Raw genomic sequence first — 25,349 nt, forward strand, 5'->3', positions numbered from 1 at the left:
CAAATTTCCTTGGGGAGACACCCCAAAAAAGAGAGATAACCAAGGAAGAACAGCTGTGCATTTTTCTCCCTGAAATTTTGCAAGCAAAACCTCTGCAAATTTCTAATTAAGCTCAAAACTAAAAGTGACCGATTTTTTAACAACTGAATCTTGCTCTTTAAGACAAAGTTTCTTTAGGTTCTGGCAGAAAAAAATGTAAGTAGCCTAAAATATCAAACTTATTTACATTCCTTACACTAAGCTAGTAATCATCCCCAAAAAAGATGGTCCAATTGTATCATTCTAAAGTATTAAAACTTCATGCTCATCTTTCATGGCCCATCCAAAAGCAACCTGAGGTACCTGAATGTCAGACTGAAGGGAGAACTCTAAGGAGGTAAATAAAAAGGAATTTATTCCCAGCCCAAACCCACAGATATAAAATACCCAGCAGGTCCCAACCAGCCCAGTGCAGCACCACTCCTCCCCTTCGGAGGGGACTTTGTGGAGTGGAGGCTGTTCAGGAGCTGCTCTCACCAGCACTGCCTGTCCTTCTCATTCCATCAAGATTTATTTCACCTCTTTTTTTTTTTTTTTAATTAACTCCACCCTTTGGATGTGGGGTTCCCTCCCCAGTCTGACTGTTCTGATCTCCAGTGGGGGATATGTGGCCAGAGTGCTCTCCTCCCTTCTGTTCCTGCACTGCATAGAGAAAAGTAAGGAAAAACACATCAAGGATTTCTCACCTACTCTCACAGCCCAAGCCTGCTCTGATACAAGAATCATTTACCCAACTCTTAACTTTCTAGGTGATGGAGCACAGCAGAATAATCCCATAAAAACAGCTACGAGCTAAGTCCATGTCCAATTGAACTCGCAGAAGTTCAAAGCAATTCAATTACCCGTTTGGGAATAAGGCCAGACAGCAGCCTTAACACCTCTAACACTTGAGAAAATGGCTCTGGACTCTTTAATGATCACAAGAAATCATTTTTTCCACTCTTCTACTCACTGTAGATGAGTAGGAAGCACTCTAGCATCACTGAGGAGATGCTCTTCTGCAGAGGTCCTTCTCCAATTCCCATTAAAATTCACAGCTTTATCTAATAAGCAAAGCTCAAGACTTACAAAACCAGTTGAGCTTTCTGCTGTAAGACCTATATTTGATATAATCTGCATAATATGGATGTGGGCAAGAGCCAAAGTGTTCAGAACAGGATCCTAAGTCTGGTAATTGGTTTAAGAATGATTCTGATCGAGTCCCATCAACTGAGGAGAGCAGGATGGGGAGAGATGCCAACATTTACCCTTCTCTGACACACAGCACAGGGTAGGACACCCCTGCACTGCACTGGCCTGCTCACAGGGACATCCAGGATTTGTCATCTCATTTATTACAGCACCAGCATTCTTCACAAAATCACAGGCATCTCCTTGGTGTCACTCACTGCCATCTCACCATTTAAATGGAAGAGCAAAATCACGACATAAATTGTGGCTTTCCAGTTGAAATAGGTTTTTCCAAAGTACACAGCTAAAAAAAATCACTTTCTACAACTCGTTAATTAAACCAGAGCTTTAACTACCATCACAGTTGGAAGCTGAAGTCCTTAACCTGCCAGATTTTTCCTGAGTGTCTCTGCATCCACTACTGGTGAGAACTGCAGCCTGAACAGCTCTGGAGGTGGATGTCCTCCTGATATTAAAAAGGGGCATTTAAGGCTGGCATTGCTATTTCCAAAGCAATGTAATTTGCTTATCACCCAGTCTGACATTTAACCACCGAATTCACATGAAGTACTGCTCCCAAATCCTTTCTAGTACAAAGAAACTCCACTTCCAGCTGCCCACTCTGAATTTTTTAACCCTGTTTTAGATTATGCAACTTGTTTATCTCTCCACACATCTTTATGAAATCCAAGGGCCAAGCATAGTTTCATTCAGTCCTTCCTCTTCCACACAGAATTCCAGGCTGGTGTTGGTTGGAAAGGACCTTAAAGCTCATCTGCCACGGGCAGGGATGGCACTGAGAGATGAAGTTAATCAGGGCCCCATCCAACCTTTCACCCCATCCCAAAGGATGCAGTTGGTTCTTACAAGACACTCAAAGGAAGGGCCTTCATTGAGCTACAGCTGCTCCACCAACAGCACTGACATGCATCACCAAAAAAATCCCAGAATCCCAGAATGTTTTCAGTTGGAAGGGACACACAAGGGATAGACAGTCAAACCCAGAGGCAAAGACTGTGACCCTTCCAGAGCAGCTCTAAGGCACTGCTGGAGGAGAATTGGGGCATTTAGGGCATAATAGTATTCAGTCTTCTGAAATTCAAGCTTTGGCCTTTTCTGTTCTTACTGAACAAATGGATCTCCTTCAATCTGGAGGGTGGCGAGGCCCTGGCACAGGTTTCTCAGAGAAGTTGTGGCTGTCCCTGCATCCCTGGAAGTGTCCAAGGCCAGGCTGGACAGGGCTTGGAGCAACCTGGGACAGTGAGTGGAATCCCTGCCATTGGAATGAGATGATCTTTAGGGTTCCTTACATTATGTGACTCAATGATTCACAGCAATATAAATATTTCAGAACCACCTAAAACTTTGCACCATATTAAGCAAAGCTGCCTTCAAAACCAGGAGCTGATGCTGTGAATTCTGAGGCGTAACAGAGGATTAAGGATCTGACTCATCACTTATGCTCATCAGTTGCAACTCCAGTATTTTCAGAGGAGTTGTATCAGTTTTCAACAGAGAGAGAGAGAGAAAAAACCTCAGGCCTGAAGTGCTCATCATGTCAACGAACACAGAGCCATCTTCACCCATACGTTTGCATAATTATCTCCTCCAGTTGCATCTCTGGGTTCTGATTTTCAAAAAAAAAAAAAGGCCTCTACTCCCATTCACCCTGATTCACAAACAAAATGTAATTCTTGTAATGACTGCTCTCATGCCGGGGAAACGAGAGCAAGGAGGGAAATCAGGCTCTGAACTGAGCCCCAGAGCCCCAGCATCAGCAGCTCTGTTTAGGGATGCAAAACAGCAGCTCTGGAATGCAGAGCTCTGCCACATGCCTTCCATCAAAACGGGGACAATTAATAAGAGCAGCCTGAAACTTCTGAAAATAAATCCGGCGTAATCAAATACTCACCGCTACACAAATTAGAGGAGGCAAGCTGAGAGCAGAATATCAACACATCGTTTCTTCAGGAGCCTTCAAGTTTCTCAGCTGGTTAAAGAGCCCCAAACCCCGACTCACTGCTCTACACAAGCTGTTCTTCCACTTATTCTCTGAAATTCTCTGCTGATAAAATAATTTTAATGGATGCTGGCAGTGAGCAAACCCAGTCGTTTTGCCACTTGGGTGAGTAACTTACTCTGCTTTACATCTCTGGGAAAGACAGAGAGAACTTGAGATTGATCTTACAAGGCAAAAATATAATATAAATGGCAATTATTGTCATAATCCAAGTCTTACAAAAGGGACTGACCTCTGACTAAGCACAGGGCTGGCAGCCAGGTACTTCTGAATTCTACTCAAGGCACGCACTGATTCACACTGACACCTTATCTGTCTAACCCTAATCTTCCCTACTTCCAGAATCTGGGTTTCCTGCTATTGCTGCAATTCTAGAGTAACAAGGCAGGAATTCAAACTCTGAGCCTGGATTCAAGAGCAGAATGAGGGATCAGCAGGACTAACAAACAGAGAGAAAAACTGTAGTGGCAGCTGAGTGCTGAACCAGGGCCCAAAGCCCAAACCTGTGCCAAGAGCAAGGAGGAGCTCTTGGATTTGGGAGCCAAAGACTAAACTTTGGATATATAAGCACTGTAACAGCTCTCAAAGCAGGACTTGTGTGCTTTAGTTACAGCAAATCTCATGAACACACTGAAATAGTGAAATCCATGTGAAGAAACAGTCATTTAAAAAGTCATCAATAAAACTGAGACATGGGCCTGCCCTAGACACCAGACTGACACATCCCTGGAAGTGTCCAAGCCAGGTTGGATGGGGTTTGGAGCAGCCTGGGATAGTGGGAGGTATCCCTGCCCATGGCAGGGGTGGAACTGGATGAGCTTTAAGGTCCCTTCCAACTCAAACCCAAAACACTCTGGGATTCTACAATAATTCATCATTTTCAGCCATCAAGATTACAGGGTACAGCGCTGTCTTCTGCCTAATCCATTTAATTTCAAAGTTTGACCAATCCTTTATTAAAATGCAGGCAGAGTCTCAGAACTCTTCTCCATTCATTCTGACACCTGGGGAAATACTCCAACCACAAGATCCCCGTGAGGCAGGCAACCAACACTGCACTAATTTTTGTGACCAAGGGCTCCCAGAGAGGGGCTGGACTTTGGACAATTGCAAATGACTTCTTCAGAGTCACACAGGAATTTTGCAAGAAGGCAGAACAACAGCATGGCCAAACTCTGAGCCTCTTCTCACCACACACAGAGGGTCCATCTATAGCATCACACATGACAAAGTGCAGGACAACTTTCAAACAAAGCCATCACCAGGATTTCAACCCCCTCTTCCACAAATGAATGAAAAAGAGACATTCTGAAGCATTTCAGGCAGCTTCATTCTCCTTCAGGATCTATCACCAGCACTAACAACTAAAACACTTCCTTAAAAGAGAAATTAATTACTTCAGAAAACTAAAATCCAAACCCAGCAAGTAGCTGAACCTCACCTATCCCTGTTCTTGTGCTTAACTACAAAACAAATTATTTTCCACTAGAAAAAGTTTGCAAGTGCAGTATTACTGGCACAGCCTTAGTGAAGACAGAAATTACACTTGGAGAACTCAGGAACAGATAGCAGTGTCTCCTTGAAGAAAATAAATCATAACAGCAACAACCACGGGCTTCTGGCCACTGCTGCTTCCATACTGGAATTTTATTTTAGTTAAAAGCACTTCAGAAAGAAATTAGTATCCTAATTATTGCTCTTAATTAAGCAACAAACATGTCTTTGTGTAACCCAGACCCGAACCAGGGAGATATCCTACATGACAGACAAGACCCAGTCTACATTCCACACTGCCAAAGCCACCAGTAACCAATGTCCCCAAGTGCCACATACACACAGCTTTCCAATCCCTCCAGGGAAGGGAATCCACCACTTCCCTGGGCAGCTGTACCAAACCCTTCTGAGGAAAAAAAACTTCACCATTCAACAAGATTTCTTCTTTAGGTCACTTTTGCTATGAAATCATGAATTAACTCATCTGGTTTATCTTAAAGTGAACCCAAGGACTCAGGCAGGACATTGTTTCAGTTAAAGAAGGTAAAGAAGCCAAGTGAATGCTCCCAGAGTCACCCACTATTTACACAATACCTTGTCACTGAAGACAAAAGGAGAAAATCAGCTGAGTTTTCTGTTACCTGAGTTTAATTAACCTGTTCTGTGTCACATTTCAAGGACACTGCACAGGTACAGCTCAGCCTGTGGTGATTTTCTAAGCCACTCTAAGTCCAGGGCCTCGTCTTCAATCTGTGCTGACTTGGTAGAGTTCACACTCTTGTTCTTTTCTTCCTGTTGTTTTTCCCAAATGATGACAAGGCTTCAATCCAGTCCTTCTCCACCTGCATTATTCACCCTGATTTTCTTTTATTCACTGCCCAGACTCCCCTGCCATTGCTGGCAGTTAAATTCATAAGCACTGGCCTGGTCATCCAAGTAAATCTGAAGTGATGACAGTGAAACTGTCTGGTTCTCTCAGCAATCATACTTTGAGGGATGTAAAACATACTGACAGTCATAGCTCACTATTAACACATATTAATTAATCAATATGGACTACAAAGCTCAAGTAATTACTCCCATATTTATGGGGAGCCCAATAGAGATAAAGCTGTGTTGGCTACAGGACTTAGTTTTAGATAAATTCTTAATTCCTGGGAGGCCAAGATCAAGAGTTCTGTGTTCACACCATCCCTCAAATCTTCTCCAGCACTGACTCATCCTACTAAGGGTAAAAATGAGGCAGTGAAATGGTAACTTGCACCCAGGTAACTCCTACTCTTAGGAGTAACCCAACTACTCTCCTAACATAGCAGTTCTTCAACTCTTCAATCTTAATCACTATTTAAATTCAAACTTTTAAAAAAATTTTTAAAGCTCCATTTTCTTCTTTCCCCTCCACAATCCCACTGACCCTTTTTAAAAGATATCTGTGGTATAATCTGGAAACTTTCTATCTAAATGGGTCATCTTGGCCCATTTCCTCTAATTTAATACTCTTTAATCCCCTCTAAATAAGTTCCCCCCAGTTTTCCCTTAGTCAAAAATGATTCACCTCTACTTCTACAGCATCTTCCATGGCCATACTGACTGCACATACACTGGAATAAGTCAAGGAAGCTGCTACTGCTCTGCTGGGAGGTGGCAGCAGAAAACTGCACAGGGGCAGAACATGACTGAAATTGAGCTAAAGCACAGGAAATTCAAGCTATGCAATTCCCAGTCTGGAAATTTCTGGCCAAAGCCTGACACAAAGCTGTGAGATGTCCTTGTGCTCACTCAAAGCACAGAGGAGCTCTGAGGTCACTCAGGAAACTCCAAATTACTGGGATAACAAAGATGTCCAGGGTGATGTGGCCTTACCTTCAGACTTCTCTCCTGCTGTGAACCAGATCTTTACAATTTCAAGTGGTGATTGTAATACTGAAATCCAACATACTTCCAGCTAAAAGGAAGAAGAGGAGGTGGCTCAAGGGACTGACAGCAAAGTAGGAAACCACCAGTTTTGAACAGAACACTAAACCACCAGCAACAGAAAATCACTAATTAATGGCTTTTTGAAATCCGTTGGAGTTTGGTTTCCAACACTAAATCCCTGTCAGTCATTGCTGTTCCTGTGACTCCTCCTACAGAAGGCTGTGGCTGCACTGTCACTTGCACTATCACTGTCCAAGGATACATCTTCATCCTTGAAATAATCCATCAGGGAAAATGGGATGCATTCCCAGCAGCCCAGTGCCTTGCTACCTATCTTACAGAAAAGGTTTCTCTTTCCAGATCTGACAGAAGGAACAATCTGAAGTCAAGAGGTCCAAGTATCTCAGGATCTGACTGCAGGGGATGAGCATTTGTTGTGCCTCTAACAGGGATATTGTGAACAGCCATACAGGACTGGCCAGTGGGAGATGAGAGACAGCAGCATGCAGGTCAAACCCTTCCTTTCAGCCTGACAAGCTGCAAAATTTGAATTCATTTGCTTATTTATTGAAGAAACAGCGTGGAAACCAATGAAATTGAAGATATATGACAGAAGTAATTAAAAGGAACAAACTGATCTCAAATTCCACAATGAGATTTGGACAACCTCGACTGGCACTGAAGATACCTGAGCTGCTTGGACCAACACATCCAGCACCAGGGTTAGGTGAGGTGCCCCAGGTTTTCTGTCTCTGCCAGAGGCTACTAAATTGAAGGTGGCTCATCCCTTTCAGCAAAGCTAGAGTGGTGTTAAACTCTTTATCCCTCTCATTTGTTCAGCTGCTGCATGGAGATCTCTCCTTTAACACTGATTTTTCTCTGATCAAGACTGATTTTCTAAGAACTGCATCATTCTCCTTCTGTTTCAGTGACAGAAATGTAGAAACACAAACAATACATGAGCCAGACCAAGTAAGCAATTCAATGTTACTACTCCCTAATTTAAATGTCCAGTTATTTTACAATTCCTGGTTTAAATGTCTTCCCTGGTTTAAATCTTCCACTAAACCAGTGAAACTCTCTGACTCAGCCAACTGCTCAGAATCACTGCAACCATTTCTCTGCTCTTTTTAGACAATTTAAAAGAAGAACATCACAAAATTACTCTTAATTGTTATGAGTTTCTTCAGCTTGTACTTACACTACTGGAAAAGTTCTGAGCATACTTTACATGAGGATGGGACGTTACAAAGCCTCTTGAGGGTCTTCAGTGTTATTCACCATTCTGTAAGACACAAGGGAAAGATCCAAGAACATTAGAGATGTCTGGGAGAGGCAGAGGGATCCAATCACATCATTCTGGATAATCTGTCACTAATCCAGACTCACAGACTTCAATGCACACGGTAGATTCTTATGGAGAAAGTTGATGTCTGGTATTGTAATCAGTCCAGAGACAAAAATTTAAATTACAATTGATTTCTTTCGGCCACAAGTAAATTAATCTATGCAATCATTTAGCCTTATGACAGTTACCTACCCTTTTAACTCACAAAAGCTATTAAAAGGATTATTTGGCCAACATCCTCAAAGAGCTCAGGAGACAGGTACTGTGTTCTGAGGAGGAATGACCTAATAGAATGTTCCTCAGCTATCACTGCTGATGTCTTTCTCCACAAACTAACATGGACTGAAAGTGCTCCAAAAGTCAAACTATTAACCAAGAGGAAAGAGAAAAGCAGGATGTTGTATCCAGGCAGAGCTAGGATAGAAAATGAGTGGATGCAGCAGCACAGGGAGATGCACAGGGTAATTTCCTCTGCTCCACCTGTAACATCAGCAATTGTGGATTGCTAATCCATGGAGAGCAGCCATGGATGGACACATCTCGACTCTTCTCAGAGGTTAAAAGTGGTCCAGACACTACAGAATGACTTTTCCTCCCTCAACACCTGCTGAAGATGTAGGGGAAGAACTGCACCTCTCCCAGATGGAGCCCACTGGACACAGGGGGATGCAGAGGCACAGAGCTGGTTAGGCTGGAAAAGCCCTCTAAGATCACAGAACCCCAGAATGGTTTGGGTTGGAAGGGACCTTAAAGATCACTCTGTGCCATCCTCTGCCATGGGCAGGGACACCTTCAACCACCCCAGACTGATCCAAACCCCATCGAGCCTGGCCTTGGACACTTTCAGGGATCCAGGGGCAGCCACAGCTTCTCTGGGAAGCCTCTGCCAGGGCCTCCCCACCCTCACAGCCAACAATTCCTGCCCAATATCCCATGCATCCCTGCCCTGTGGCTGTGGGAAGCCATTCCCTGTGTCCTGTCCCTCCATCCCTTGTCCCAAGTCCCTTTCCAGTTGTCCTGGAGCCCCTTTAGGCCCTGGAAGAGGCTCTGAGCCCTCCCTGGAGCCTTTTCCAGGCTGAACACTCCAGTCTGGCTCCAGAGGGGCTCCAGCCCTCGGAGCAGCTCCGTGGCCTCCTCTGGTTTCAATCCAACAGCTCCACATCTTCCCTGTGCTGAGGACTCCAGAGCTGGACACAGAATTCCTCATGAGGTCTCACAAAGCAGAACACAGGAGGAAAATCACCTCCATCAAGACCATGAAGTGAAATTGTTACCCCAGCACTGCCAAGGCTGTCCCCAAGTGCCACATCCACACAGCTGCTAAATCCCTCCAGGGATGAGGATATCATCTCCACGTGGTTTTTTTTTTCCCCCCATTTTTTTCCTCTATGAAGAACTTTATGAACTTTCAGGACCAAAGGCTGGGCTGAATGAGTTTTCCCAGAAGTGGAAGCACTCAGCTTTTGACCACCAGCTTTCCTGGGAGGTTTAAGCCTGTCCATAAGAGCCTTCTCCCACCCAGCTGTGGCCAGGGAAAACTCTGGGTGTTTCCAGGGAGGGGAGGTGCTGAGAGCTGGCTGCTGCTCTTCCAGAACAACTCACTTGGCCCACACTGAGGTGCTGAGCTGCCTCTTTCTCTCCAGTAAAAGAGGTGACCGAGATGAATGGTCCCAGCAGACCCCCACAGGCCACATTCTGTGAGCTGGGAGAGAATCACTGACACCAAACCACTGATGGATGGAAGAGCCAAACACCCAGGTCCCTCCCGGTCAGCCACCCCAAACCTTTTAGAGAGACTCCCCCACCAAACCCCTCCTCTGTCAAATCTCTTAACTGCATTTTAAACATACTCCCCGAGGCAGTCACAAAAAATATGAGATCATGCTGCTGACTTCTTGCCAAATTTTAATACAGTGAGCTGGTTTGTTTTCCAAAGAGGAACAAATTAGACTTGAATATATACAAACTTTCTGAAGGACAGAGGGGCTAATGATAAAGAACTGGATTCCTCAGAGAAAGATCTGCTTCCAGGGTGAGGAGTATGGATGTAGCAAAGAAGAAAACCCAGAAAGAAAAAAAAAATCACCTTCCATCATCATGAAATGCAGGATTAAAAGTAGAACATGAGGAGATGAGATAAGAGAAGCAAAGAAAAGGCTGCTGTAACTCAGGTTTTGAGATGACAAAGGCAGGAGGATGGTATTAGTGATAGCAATGAAAGAGGAAAAAGCTGGTATGGACCTCAGATGTTTTAAGAGAAGAGCCATTAGGATCTAGACCAAATTTGGGACGTGATTAGAGGAGGAAGATGAGCTTTTCCAAGAGACTGCAGATCCGTGAGTGCAGACAGAGGACGATAGGATTTCAGCAGAAATAAACAGCAGCAAATCCATGAGAAAATAGGAGTGATTCTCTGGTTTTGCTATGTTAAAGTACCAGGCAGGTTTACTACACTCAGAATACAACCACAAACCATCCCAGATGAAGTGAGGAAGGACAGGGAAGGCTCAGGTCTGCCTTGGGAGCAGGGCTGGTGAAAGGAAGCCCAGCTCCAGAGAAAGGAGAGGAAGCCGGTGCTTCCTCCGGCCGCTGCCAGCCCAGCGGCCGCTATTGAAAAGGGGCACAAACAGTCTTTGACTCCACGTTGGTCTAAAGTTCAGTGGCACAGAAATACCTTCCCCACCCCCAGACACATGTGAGAAGTTGCTTCAATGCTTTTGTCTCTTAAGGGCACATCAGGCAGGGAACAAGCAAACCCTTCGCCTAAAATCTGACTCAAAACAATTCAATCCCGACCAGCATAAATTCCATCAGCAACAAATCCTGACTCTGAATCATGAGTCAATATCCCTCTTTCCCTCAGTCTCCTTTTAGCACCAAAGCACTCTGAGCACAGCAGCCAAGGCAGGTGTCACCACTCTTTGTGGTGATATGGGAGTAAGAACTCACAAACCTTTGCCCTTTTCGCATTATTCATTAAATAAATTATCTGCTAACCCAGGGAAAATACAACCAGCTCCCCTTCCTATTTCTGGTAGAGACAATAAAAAAAAAGTGACTATTAATATGGAAATCATGGCTGCAGTTGTAGAATCAGACGTAATGAACAATCTTGTCCCCAGCTTAAGTTGCTATAAAGGCAGCTTAAATTTACAATGGATGAGTCTTCATGGCAATCTGTTTTTCAGATATTAAAAATCTCATTTTCTCAGAGCCAAGGACAAGTGGAAGTGTGAAGCACTGGAGTATCAACTCTGCATTTGTCTCACTTGACATGAAATCATTCTCATTTTAGTTCTGATTTTTAATACATTCTTGGGATCCCCTTCAGTTTTCTTCATTTCTCACTGTGTGCAATTAAATGTTTTGAAGTAGAGTTCACCCTGATCCACAACGCCCAGCAGAAGCAAGGAGAAAGTCACTTGGTAAAGATGAGGCTGATATCACTTATTTGGAAGAAAAACTAATTTTCTCTTTTAATTTCTGAGTGACTCACACAGTATAATTTTTTTTTTTAAAAAGCCATCATTTCACTAATACCTTCCTTGGTGAGTTCTTAAAATGAGCTTTACAAATAACAAACTAAAAGCCTTTGTCCTTGGGGAAGACAAACATCACCATTTTGACCTAAGTAAAACATGAACAGAGGGGCTGAATTCTTGGCTTAAAGCCATCCAGGGCAGTATCAGTGGCTGAACACAGCAGAGGCCCCAGCATTACAACTGTCACACCACTCCTGAAATGCAGAACCACCAAGGTCCAGGCTGGTGAAGAAATTCAGCCCTGAGAACCAAGTTCTACCACTGCTGAACTTGCAGTAAAGACAAATCCCCAACTCCATGCATAATGACAAACCAACACTCTCCTAGAAACAGCAAAAATTTAAAAATGTAGGTCTTTTATTCAATGTACAGCTTAAGGTCTGTAAGAATTGTGAGATTTTCTGGGTAGACCCTGGGCACACGTGTGTACACATGTCCATGAACGTGTGTTGGGGAGGTTCAGGCTGGACATCAGGAGGAATTTCTTCATGGAAAGGGCTGTTAAACATTGGAATGGGCCCAGAGAGGTGGTGGAGGTGCCCAAGGCACAACTGGATGTGTCACTCGATGCTTTAGTCTGGGTGACAAGCATCTGTCAAAGGTGGGACTCATTCCACCTGGATGATTTTGGAGGTCTTTTCCAACCTAAACTATTTTGGATTCAATAGGTTTCCCTAAACTGAGGCCAGTGTGAAGTAAAGCTTTTACCTGGTTTAACTTCTGTCCCAGGACATCCTGCCTCAAAACCAGCAAGAGACCAAGGATCTGTCCACTCCAGTTCATTCTAGTGATTAATCACCCTCTCCACTACAAATTCATACTTGATTTCTACTTTGAATGTGTCTGCCTTCACATTCCAGACAGCAGCCCTCCTCTGCCAGCTCCAAGTCCTTTATTCCTGGGAGATGTTCAGACAGGCTCTTATTTACCCAGTGCTTTTAAAAGTCCAGGTACTGCGTTTGTATCAAAACTTAAATTCTTCTGGGTACAGGCACAAAAGTAGGACTAATGTCCAAAATACTGGAGCTAATCTAGGACTCTCTAGCCCATTTTCCCAAAATAAGCATATTAGGAAAAAAAAAAAGTAAAAAAAGCTCTGCCATATGACTCAAGGATGTGTTTTATTTGTGTCCTGGGAAGCAAGGCTAGGAACCTTCTCCAGGCACTGCCACCTCCTGAGCACACCCCACGGCTTGGTGACGTGCAGCATCCAGTTCCACGTGGAAATCCTTTTATCCAAGCTCCCTGCTCAAGCAGGGCCACCAAAACCAGTTGTTCAGGACCATGTCCTGAGTATTTTCAAAATTTAAGACTTCATTCTCTCTGAGAAACCTGTGTCAGGGAGTGGAAACACTTTTCATGAACACAAAAATCCTTGGAAAAATGCTCAGAAGTCACCTCCAGCCACTGCTATTTTCATTCTTACTGTGACTGTGTTGTTTACCAAACCTTTAACAGTACAACCCTGGAGCAGGCCATATTTTGGGATTATGGTGAGGGAATGCAGCAGCTCCTTGTCAAGTTAACGAGTTTACAATTTTTTTTAATGGAATCTTATTTTTTCCTCTGAACTCTGAGGGGAAAACATTGGCAGAAACCTCTCCCCTTTAGAAAACAAACACCTCATTTTTATGATACAGCCATAGCTTATCATTTATTACAGGTAAATGTAGAAAAGCAAATAAATGATTGCTCCTACAATATGCCCCACAGCACATTTAGCCAAGGATCACAGTCAAAACTGTTTCTCCCTTCCTCTACCTCCCAAATCCCATGCAAAAGAAACCTCCTTGCCCAGATTTACTGGAATTCCTAGAGCACAAGGCAGAGGCCAGGCTCCATTTTGAGGCAGACTGGCAACAGATCCCACTACAGAAAAACTGAGGTCGCAAAATCATGAAATTCTCCAAACTCCAAGGTTTCCAGAAAGGCAGAAATGACCATCTGTGAAAGGACCCTGAGCTGCACCAGAAGTCCCAGAGATCCATCAAAGGCAATGCAATCCCAGTAAAAGGATGTTATTTAGTGTTGCTTTGTCCTTAATGGCAGCTGGAAATGAAATTCTGTCACCAAGCCACCTCTGCAGACCCATCTGAGCAGAGCACCTGGGTTGTCCTTTGGTTATTGCTTACAACTGAGCTTCCAGCCTTAACATCCCAACCACCTACACTCCTGTATCTCCTGCATTGCTGCATGCTGACCCCTCCAATCATGGCTAAAAATTTGCCTGGAATCAAAGACCAGACTTGAACTGTTTTTTCCAGCTGAAATGACAGGTGAATGTCACCAGCAGAAGAACGGCAGCAAGGCAAACTCCTGGCCAGTAGGACAGCCAATGACTGCTACAACTCCATTTCCTTAGGGATCAAACAGGTTCTGAGCCACCTCAGATCCCCCTGACCACTGAAATGGGGGAGGAAGAGTGAATTAGGAACCTGACTCCCACAGAGCTACAAGATGCAAGCCAGGCCCTGGAGTGGAACTGAGATTTAAAGCCCCTACATGACACCAGCAAGGTTTGCACCTTCAACTCCAGATACACTCTAAGGACCACTCCTTCATCCCAACAAAACTGAAGGATGGGAGACTGCCAAGTCCTTGAGTCCAAACATACAATAAATGAGAGGCTCCTTCAGAAACCATCCAATTAACACTAATTACCTTGGCAGTTTTCTGTGAGGGATACAGGGACACAGGAGCCCTGGACATGCCTAGTGAAGTGAGAGGCTCTACGGCCCAGCACAACCTCTGCAAGCCATGAATCCACTTCCACTGCAGACTGCTTGTCCCAAAGGGGATTCAGGTGTCCACTAGGAAGAGGAACTCACAGATTCTGTGGGAAACTCACAGATTCTGTGTGGGAAAGGGTAGGGTCAACAAGGGACACTGCAGAAGATATAACAGCTCCAAGAAATCCAACTGGACAGGAAGGGACTTCCTTCATCCATGACTCTCCAGGGAACACCTCTGTAGATGCCCCAAACCCTCTTTAGAATTTCAGAAACTGCACTTGGCATTGGGTCCTTGACAGAGGGAGATTAATTGCAAGACAAGGGCTTTGAAAAGTGTTGATTGAATCAAACTTGATTTCCTTTTTATTTGACTTGATTTTAACTTTTCCTGTGCCAAAGCAGGGATCACTTCCAAAAGCTGCATTTTTTTCACAGAGTGGTCCACCACGCTTGGAATTTGCATTTGCATGGATATAAAACCCTTGGCAGGAACAGACAACTGCAACTACACAATCCAGTGAAGATGCTCAATACAAGAAGCACATTCAGGTGAACTGAGTTCAAGAACCTACACCCAGCTGCTGACCCAAAAAAAGAAACCAGAATTGTATCTGCCATCACTTGTACCGGGAACAAGCAAGAGAAACAAGTCATGCCTCAAAATCCTTTATTTTTGCACTGCTGTATGACACAAGAAAAAGTATTTGGAGGAAAGTGGTATTGCTTGACAATAGCAAATTCACTGCATAAAATTTAAGTATTATCTGTTTTAAAACAGGCTTTGGATTTAAGATCATCATTACTTTTTCCCAAAAAGGAATGTGATAAAATGCTGTACAAACAATAAACTTGGTAGGAACTTTACAAAATATAAAATGGTGTTTTGAAAAATGCTACGAGCTCTCAGTTACTTGTAATAAAATAAGAATGCAGCTCTTTTTCACCTCCAAAAAGTCTACATAAAAATTGTGCCATAAAAGGAGGCTGAGAGCAGGGCAGTGTCACCAGGGTCTGCCCTCTGCTCACAACTGCCGGAGGTCCCAGGGCATCCAGGGCACCCATCTGTTGTTCACTTCAGAACATGAGGAGTTATCTGAGAATCCTGAGTGTGCCAGGGATGCTGGAGCAGGGCTGGGCTGTGGCAGACATGTCCCCACTGCAGCAGCACAGATCAAACACGTCCCCTTTCCCCGCTCCACCCCGTGCCCTTGTCAACCTGTTGTGCTGAAAATATCGATCTGTGGCTCCACCGTCCTTTTCTGCTTCCCCTCTTCTTCCTCCCAGCTGACCTGGACTTTGATCAGCTTCCCCTCTACAGGAATTATCCATGGCAAGCAAAGAGACCGATCAAAGTTTCCTTTTTCACAGCTTTGCCAGAAAGCCTGAGGGGCTCTGCCACCCTGCAGAGGAACACGGAGCAGCAGACACAAGGGAGAGGATGCGCTTTATGAGCTTTTAGTCCAAGGTGAAGCTGTGCTCTGGTGACTTTATACCAGAGACTTCATCTTGTTTCTACCCAGTGACTCATGCAGAACAGAGATGACTTGTCCCTGCACGGGGCAGGGGGCTGGAACTCACTGATCTGCGACTGGGCTGAGACTCAGACACTCATTCCATGTGTGACACCCACCCTGCTGAACTGCTGGTACCCTGATCTGAGCACAGAGCCCTCTCAAAGCTGTGTGAAACAAAAACACTAATTCCAAAGTCAAGAGCTAGAGAATCATGGAATCACAAGATGGTTTGTTCTGGAAGGGACCTTAAAGCCCATCCAGTGTCACTCTGTGTCATGGGCAGGGACACCTTCCACCATCCCAGGCTGCTCCAAGCCCTGTCCAACCTGGCCTTGGACACTCTTCCAGGGATCCAGAGGCAGCCACAGCTTTTCTGGGAATTCCATCCCAGGGCCTCCCCACCCTCACAGCCAACAATTCCTTCTCAATATTCCATCTAGCCCCGCCCTCTGGCAGGGGGAAGCCATTCCTTGTGTCCTGTCCCTTGGGTTCTCGACCAAAGTCCCTCTCCAGTTTTCTTGTTTGCCCCTTCATACCTCCTGTTAAAGACTTTTCTCCCAAAAATAAATAAAATATTCCCAAGCACCTACTAGAAATGGCAGCAACATCCAAGCAAACTTCAAGTGGATGCTCCAGCCACACATTCCAAGAGCAAGCACAGTCACTTCCCCTACCTTAGCCCAGACCACACACCCAAATGGAGATCACTTGCCAGCTAAATATTATTCTTTCAAAGGCCTTCTCCTGCTTAACATATTAACAGGATTTATAGGAGTGACTGTCTGGAACACTGCTTAACAATGCTAATAGCAGAGTTCCAAGAAATCAGTAGTTTGGCAATTGCAAATCCAGCAATACACGCTGAAGTATGTGCTCATGCTTGCTAAACCTGTAATCCGAGTTCTCTCTTTTTTTTTCCCTCCCCATAATAAGTGGTTTAAATTTAGTAGGAATGATTCACTTGCTGCAGGTTCACTTGCTTTATTTCTTTTCCTTTTTTTTTTTTCTTTGCACTTGGAATCCATCTTGGATGACATCTAACAGGAAGGTTGGAGGAGGGAGGCAGAACCTGGCTTTTTAAAGAAAAGCCAATCTATAATACTGAGCATCTTCTGTAATTCTAAGTTAAGTATCTCCATAACTCCAATTTTCTCCTTCAATAAGCAGCAGATACAGGGCAGACTCAGACCCAAGCAGGGTTCTAGTCAGGCTTGTGCTCTAAAAGCTGAGTCCAGGCTAAAGAATAGACCATTTCCTGTGGTCTTAACAAATACTCCATCCCCAGATGTTCTGCTCCAGCACTGGGATCCCAGAATCCCTAATTACTGAGGTTGAAAAAGACCTCCAAGATCAGTGAGTCCAAGCTGTGACTGATCCCCACCTTGCCACCAGTCTAGAGAACAGTGCCACATCCAGTCCTTCCTTGGACACCTCCAGGGATGGGGACTCCAAACCTCCCTGGCAGCCCCTTCCAATGCCTGACCACCCTTTTGTTTAACAAATTGTTCCTAAGATCCAATCTAAACCTCCCCTGGCACAGCTTCAGGCAATTTCCTCTTGTCCTGTCTGTTTTTCCCTGGGAGAAGAGGCCGATCCCCACCTGGCTGCTCCCTCCTGTCAGGGAGTTGTTGATCCAGCTGGGACCCTCCTGTGCCACTCTCAATCTAACCAGGCCGAGCAGCACCTTTGTTTTGCATGAGCCAGGCTTGGGGACAAGGAATCATGGACTGCCAGGATGGTTTGAGTTGGGAGGGACCTTAAAACTCATCCCATTCCATCCCCCTGTCAAAGCAGGGACACCTTCCAGGCTGCTCCAAGCCCATCCAACCTGGCCTTGGACACTTCCAGGGATCCAGGGACAGCCACAGCTTCTCTGGGCAACCTGTGCCAGAGCCTCACCAGCATCACAGAGAAGAATTTCTCCCCAACACAGAATCCAAATCCACTCTCAGTTCAAAGCCATTCCCCTGGTCCTGTGCAGAACTCTGGCAGGTGGCTTTTGACGCATGGAAGGGGCCAGGGAAGGAGGGAGGCAGCAGAGCAGGTGACAGCTTTGGGACAGCACCAGAGGACTATTACGGCAAAAGTTTGCTAAATATATCAGCAGTGCAAAGTAGGTGGGTCAGAACATCCCTCCAAGAGAAATCCAGATTTGGAAGCATAGCCCAAGTGACAAGGTATACGTTCAAAGTAGGTATAAGCACAAACATAAGGGCTTTAAGCAAGAACACTCTGAGGATTTGGAGTTTCCCATCCCCCCTCACACATATATGTTCAGCCAAAAGCACAACACAAGTCTGCAATGGAAAATACTCTTTAGGAAACAGGCAAGGAAAATAAATGGATGCACAGAGAGGTGAACTGACCTCCAGTCTCAAATGAAATTATTTAGGAAGCTCGAGACCAAATTTAGATTGAGCTATTGGCCTAAACCTCCTCACCTGAGAGTGGGCTGAGACGCAGCAACTCATCCCATGTGTGACACCAATCCTGTGTATTTCCTGAGCACTCAGGACTGTCAGAGCTCTAGAAACCAAAATACTGATTCCAATGTCAAGGATTATAGAATCACAGAATAGTCTGGGACAGAAAAGGTGGTTTAAAGCTCACCTCAATCCAAACATGACACCTTCCGCTGTCCCAGCTGCTCCAAGCCCTGTCCAACTTGGCCTTGGACATTTCCAGGGATCCAGGGGCAGCCACAGCTTCTCTGGGCACCCTGTGCCAGGGCCTCTCCACCCTCACAGCCAAGAATTTCTACCTAATACCCCATCTAAACCTACTATTTCTCAGAAAGAACCATTCAGTAAGACGAGGACAAGAAGGTGAAGTTGTATGATGGAGGCCTCGGAAAAACTGATGAATTTCATTGGGCTGTGACAAGAGTTCTGCTGAATCTTCCAACAGGAAATCCAGCTTCAGCTGTGGGTATGTATTGGAAGTGTTGATAAAAGCCAAAATTGCAGAACATTTGGAAATGCATAATTTAGTAGAGGACATTCAGTACAGATTCATAAAAGGAAGGTCATGCCTGACAAATCTGCTGAAATCCTTTTTATTATACGACCAAATCGTTAGGTTAGACAAGAGTGAAACAGTGGACATAAGTTATCAGGATCTCAGGAAAGCATTTGATTTTGTACCACTCAGGCTGATTTACAAAGTCATAAAGTATTGTGCAGGGAGAAGGAATTGAAATGGATTAAAAAACATTTTAGGGATAGGCACAAAGGCAGCAGAGTGAGGGGAAGGAATCTGAAAACAGAGAGGGGTAAAGGCCAGGCTGCTGCTAAAGGTATAAGAACAGGCTCTGAGAATTGTAAAACTTCAGCTCAGCAATTTGAGAGACAAGAACACCTGAATTTGGTGGCAGAACTGCAGAAGGGTATTACTAGTGGTGGTAAATTTGGAGGAAATCAGGTGCAGAAAGGTGGCTCTTGCCAAGGTGCTGCACCACCTGTGGTACTCACCTGCACTAGAGCTGAGGTGTGCAGGGAACTTCTGGCTGGGAATCCACACTCCATTTTAAAAAGGATTCAGTAATTTTATGGTCATTAATAAAATCTGCAGCTACGCCTGCTGTGGTAATGATTTGGGTAATTAAATCTGAAGCTTCTGGGAATTAAGCTGATGGCCTGAAAGGGTCAAAAAGAAAACTCCTCTGGTGCTTAATCAGAGGAGCTCTGCAAGCTGGATGGGTGCATTAATTGTCCCATACTGACCACGATGAGACACACAAAGCTACAGCCAACGGCTCTCTGGGCTGATCCAGCTCAACTCTCCACAGAAATCACCACGATCTCATTCATGTAGGACACACCAAAAGACACCAGCGTGGCTTTGTTAGCCTCTCTGAGACAATTTTCCACAGACAAAAAGAACTCCCACTCCTCCCGAGGTTTTCCATGGGCTGCTGGTAATATCTTCTCCTGAAAACTGCCAATTATTCTCATGGCTGGCAGACTGGACACGAGCTCTGTGGCTTGATGACGATGCAAGGAGTTTTTATCTTTTGTCTTTTCTTCCCTAAGCGAGCAGCAAATCTTTACAGCAACGTCCTCGTGAGCTGGGGTAAAATTCCCCACAGAAAACTGAGCCTCAGCTGCTGCTACTTGGCTCAAGGTCAGCTGGGATAAAGATGAGAACAGAACGTGGATCTTCTGATTCCCACTCCTGTGCCCTGAATTCCAGGCCACAGTGCTGCTGCCACCACCTGTGGGGACAGCCTTTCAATCTTGAAGGCTGTCAAAAGGCAGCAGCTTTTCTAAGCACTAAAAACCACTTTAAATAAACTTGTTTGAAAAAAAAAAAAAAAAAGTTAGGGGAGAACAGGTGGACTCCTGTGACACCAGAATTCTTCAATGCACAAAGAATCTTTCATCTCACTGTTCTACACGGCACCTTTAAATATTCTTCTACATAAAGGCATGATATGCAAGAGCAAAAGAATAACTGAGAAACAGTAATCCGTAACAGATCAACTGTGCTTTATCTACACAGATTCTGCTTTCATAAAAGCACAGAGGAAAGAGGGAAAAAAAAAAAAAGAAAGTACATTCTTATTGTTTTGTGAAGCTTAAAATAACCACAAAGTGAGAAAAATCAAAGCTGTTCCATAGAACAACTAGGGAAAAAAAAGTCTCACTGAGCATTTGAGAAAGGCAGTAAATGGCAGAAGATGGAATTAGAGATTTAGTGAGTGCCATGGTCACCAAGCTCAGATCCTAAATTTGGTCTGTGCTTAAACCAGGGTGGTTAAATGGAAGGATCTGCTAGAATGTATGTGCCCCATATATAATTAGAGCTGTCACTGGCAGCAAAGGCTACACTTCTGGCTGCCATTACATTCTCCATTTTCACTTGCTAACTTCTCTGAAAACTTTCTTTTTTTTGCCATATATAATGCAAGTGGATGCAGGTAATGTCTGCAGGAAACCTGCTAACTGTGAGCCAGTCAGAAGGTAAAGGGATGGGAAGAATTAGGAACAAATCATCTGTACTCAACACAGGCAGACTGGCCATCAGTCTATTCTCAAAGCTGATTGATTATGGAGTTTTTGCACTTCCAGAAACAAGAAGAAAATGCATTATCTACTACAGCTGGTTTATGAACCAAACATTTGAGCTTAGATTAAGCACAAAGTCCAGGCTGGTGCTGGGGGATGCAGCAGCAAAGTGGCCAAAATAACATCTAAACCCATCAATTTATCCCCCACATTCAGATATTTTGTATATTCCAAGGCATTGAGCTGGAACACCAGCGGGCTGTTGACATCAGGGTTGGTCCAAACCCTCCTTAATTAAACCTGTGTTACCTGCTGGAATGACAACCCACAGAAAAAACTCTGCAACCCCCCAAACTTCTCCCTAATCCAGAAGCTTCCTAGCCACAACACAGCTTATTCCCTAAACCCCTTTGCAGCAGCATTTTCTGGGAGCTGTTTTCCAGAGAGGAACTCTCCATCCCTTCCTACAGCCAAGGAACTGTAAGGTATTCACTTGCTCCTGTCCAAAGGGGCCAGGTACCAGCTCAGAAATTCAAAGGGATCCTCTCAGAGCAAGGCTCAAAGCTGCATCCCAGTGTTGGGAGGAGATAACCAGAAACCATCCCAGGAGTTATTCCAGCCCTGTCTTCCACCATTTCCAAACACTTTTTTCCATTTCCATGCCTCACCCTGTGTTTCAGAGATCTGGGAAGATTCCTTGTATTTGGCCATTCAGACTCCTGGAGGGATGTTTGTATTTATGTAATTTTATTTTAATGTAATTTTAATGTAATTTTATGTAATTATGTATTTTTAGGTACACACTTTATTTTTAACCCAAATAAATGGAAGAGTCCCATTAACTTCATCCCATTCAGTTGCACTCTAAAACAAGGGAAGCAGCAGTTGGAGAAAAACCCATATTTACACATCTGTCATTCAAATATTAATTAAAGTTACAATAAATGTCAATTAAAAATGCAAGATCTTCCTGTGGGGTGAATGCTTCCATACTTCAATTTCCAGCTGCTGGGGTACCAAGATGAGTCAGGAGTGTCCCCCCAAAATATATTTCAAGAGTTGTGGTTGTACCATCAAGGAACTGCATTTCCCCCTGCAAAACTGGCTGTACCAAGTAAAATTCAAAAATATCTGGGCACTATCTCCTGTGTATCAGTGATAAAACAATGAGCTGCTGTTAACAAGCTTCCAGCTTTACGGGCAATGAAAGAAAATGCCCAGTATTTTTAATTCAAACCTGACTTCCACTTTGATTCTGAACTTTTAGATAAGTTTCCAGGCCTTCTCCAAGTGCATGGATATTGATCAAAAGGACAGCCAAGATGACCAAAGGTTTTCACCCCAAAATCCAGGTAGGAATGAGTGTAAAGCCTTTCCTGTGCAAGTTTTAGATCCATCCCCATCATCACCTTATGGTTTTTCTCTGAGCTGGACAGGTACTGACTTGGAAAGTTACTCTTCCTGTCTGAGAACTAAAAATTTTAGTTACTCAAGAGAGGTATCCAAGTTTGGAAATTGGATGTCCACCAGAGGACTGGAGGATATATAAATCAGCACATCAGACCTAAAATATAAGAGCTACTGTTTAATGCAATATGCCAAAAATAAAATGTGAGTTCCTCTAGACAGTCTGCAACAGGCAATTATCTAAAAAACAATTTTTCACAAAGTTCTGCACATTCCTGCTGACCAACAATTCTGCTGCCAAGCACAGGAGACAGGAGAATGAATTTTTATCTTTTTAGTTAGTTCTAAGAATATTATCCAAAACACTGACTTATATAAAGGGGTACTTTCAACTTCATTTATTACTTAGTTCTTTCTGATTCTTCACACCCAGTAAAGATCATGCACTGGCACACTGGCACACTGATCTCTTATATAAATCTCTGTCATCATCCACCCAAGGAGACAATTTGTTAAGTCAGTTTAACCCCTGCTGAAACATCACTTACCACTGAAAGCACAGCCAAATTCCCATGCCTGAGGTCAGTCCTAGAATTTAAACAACTCCTGGAAGACATTCCAAAGTTACAGGAGCAAGACTGCTGCAAGCTCCTCTAGAGAACACAACACCACAAAAGTCACTGGCTATGAGTTCTCATCTCACAGTCAAAACAGATGGATCTTCCTAGGCTGATTTTGTATTTAAAAAAAAAAAAAAAATCTGATTATCACAGAATCCCAGAATGGTTTGGGTTGGAAGGGACCTTAAAACTCATCCCATTCCACCCCCTGCCATGGGCAGGGACATCTTCCACTATCCCAGGGTGCTCCAAGCCCCATCTAGCCTGGCCTTGGACACTCCCAGGGATGGAGCAACCTGTTTCACTTTTGCCCTCTTGCTGGCACTAGATTACACATAATGAGCTCTGTACCTGGATCACTGGAAAGGGTTAATAATTGCACAGTGCTGGTTGGTGCCCTGCAGTTCTCACCAAGGATTTGCACCAACAGAACCATTTCAGGATTTGAGAAAGAAAAGGAGAAGTGGGGTAACTGTGACAAGTCTCTTTTTCTAGGACCTCCTTCACAATCCAAAGCAGAAAGTGAAACATCTTAGCCCTTCGCCCACTGTCCTCACAAAGTTCACATTTGCTCTTATTTCAGCTCCAGCTCGTGGAGTCAAATGATCTGAAATGAAAAAATAAAAGCTGAGAGATGTAAAGTAAATAAATACATCATGCCTTCCTGTGTCCTTCACTTTGCCAAACCCTGACTTAATAAGAATTTATTTGGTATATTTGATGCTGTAAATAACAAGCAGCAGTTAATATCAAAAGACTACTCAGCCTTAATACTTTGGAATATAAAGGCCTTGGCAAAAAGCCAGACAGGATTGATCTCAAAAACTCTCTTAACCTGTAAAAACTAGTTTGGAACCACTTTTACCTGTGACTGAGACTGATCAGGCAAGAACCAGCAAGTGCCTTTGTTGAAAAGAGCTCACAGAGGAAGAGCTCTAGAATGAGGGTCAAGGATTATCAAGAAAAATGGTAATGGAGAGATTTGGGCAGGGGCAGAGAAACGACACCTGATGGCCCAAATTTTGCCATTCTATAAAATCATAAAATCATTTAGATTGGGAAAGATTATCACAGAGACCTCAAAGACTATCACATACAACCTGTGACCCATCATGACCTTGGCACCAGCTCAGAGCACTGAGTGGAACATCCAGGCCTTTCCTGGACACCTCCAGGGATGGGGAATCCAAGCCATCTTGGAACTGGGGAGTTCCAAAGCCTGACAATCCTTTCCATGGAGAAATTCGTCCTCATGTCCAACCTAAACTTCCCCTGGGGCAGCTTGAGGCCGTTTCCTCTCCTGTCCCTGCTCCCTGAGAGCAGAGCCCAACTCACACCTGGCTGTCCCCTCCTGTCAGGGAGCTGTGCAGAGCCACAAGGTCCCCTCCGAGCCTCCTTTTCTCCAGGTTGAACAACCCCAAAAGCTGAAGCCCTGGATGTGGTTTCTGCCACTTCTCCAGCTGCCAGCTGAAGGCTGACTTTCTGCAAGGAGTGTTTTTACTGCCATCACAGACTGGTTCCTGGGCTCGTCAGCCAGTCTGACCCTGCAGGATCCGATGTTCCGAAATGGCCTGGGCACAATTTATGTGCAGCCGTTGAGGAGCGTGGATGCACTGTAAAACATGGAACGGCAGGAAAAGCTCTCTCCACATCCACAAGGAGAAAAGTGACACCATAAGTCAACATCCAGTTGGCTGGGGGAGAAAGGGGGATGACACACACACGGCATATAAATGGATGAGATCACAGCCTCAGCGCCCGCTCTAAAGCAATCGAGTAAGACTTGCCCTTAATATTCTTAAAACGTTTTTAGTTTTGAAATATAAGACGTGAAAGTGCCCCATTTTTCACTGGCTGAAGCCAAACTTGAAATAACAAAACAGTCCCAAGTAGTTAACAGGCTACAAAACTGCCCCTGATTTCCAGGCAGCGCTGCAGACTTGCAGAGTAACACTGTGTACCCATTAACTCCAAGTCCACAATTTGGCCAGAATTTGTTTTGCTGCATTACAGCCAAATCACTTTTTGTGTCTGTCTTCCTCCTACGTGGGATTGCCTGAGCAGAACAGGATGCCAATGCTGAAAGCACTGACTGTCTCAGACGTTACCATCTCTGATTAAGAAGGCCCTTTTATTGCAGGATCACTTAGACTTTACAGATAACTGTTGCTGCATTGAGATGAAGTTACTGGCAGGAAAAGCTTACGGCAACTCAGGGAACAGCAACCAGAATATTAAGACTCCCCAAGTGAGCTATTTCAGAAGTCCAGCACAGAAATTATTTTCCTAATATCCTTTTCTTGCTGAAAATCAGGTTGACTCTTTCTTGCACTGCCCACAGAAGATCAGAAAACATCATATTCCTCATTTCCCTACAAGAAACTTCCACGGTGGGTTTGCACAACTCTTGGCAAGCGGGGTGGGTTATTGAAAGGTTCACTTTAAAGGCCCCTGCTCTTTCCTTCCAATGTAGGAATCCTCCCAGAATTCATCTCTCCATCCTTTTACTGCCACATTCTCAGCTTCTACAGGAGCTTCAC

At 44.3% G+C, this 25,349-nt stretch overlaps 1 protein-coding gene across 7 annotated transcripts in view; it reads right to left on the minus strand.

The window, feature by feature from the left end:
* The window catches only part of HMBOX1 (homeobox containing 1), a 120,100-nt gene that overhangs the window by 66,093 nt on the left and 28,658 nt on the right, over nucleotides 1-25,349 (minus strand). For 6 of the 7 annotated variants that reach the window (XM_059843126.1, XM_059843122.1, XM_059843121.1 and 3 more), the window contains exon 2: nucleotides 7,842-7,925. In XM_059843126.1, coding sequence (XP_059699109.1) covers nucleotides 7,842-7,864 — 23 coding nt within the window. In that variant the 5' untranslated portion in view covers nucleotides 7,865-7,925. Of the gene's footprint in view, nucleotides 1-6,586; nucleotides 6,669-7,841; nucleotides 7,926-25,349 lie in introns of all 7 variants that reach the window. The other variant, XM_059843125.1, reaches the window with a different exon arrangement.

The sequence above is a fragment of the Haemorhous mexicanus genome, chromosome 3 (genome assembly GCF_027477595.1).
Source record: "Haemorhous mexicanus isolate bHaeMex1 chromosome 3, bHaeMex1.pri, whole genome shotgun sequence".
NCBI lineage: Eukaryota > Metazoa > Chordata > Aves > Passeriformes > Fringillidae > Haemorhous > Haemorhous mexicanus.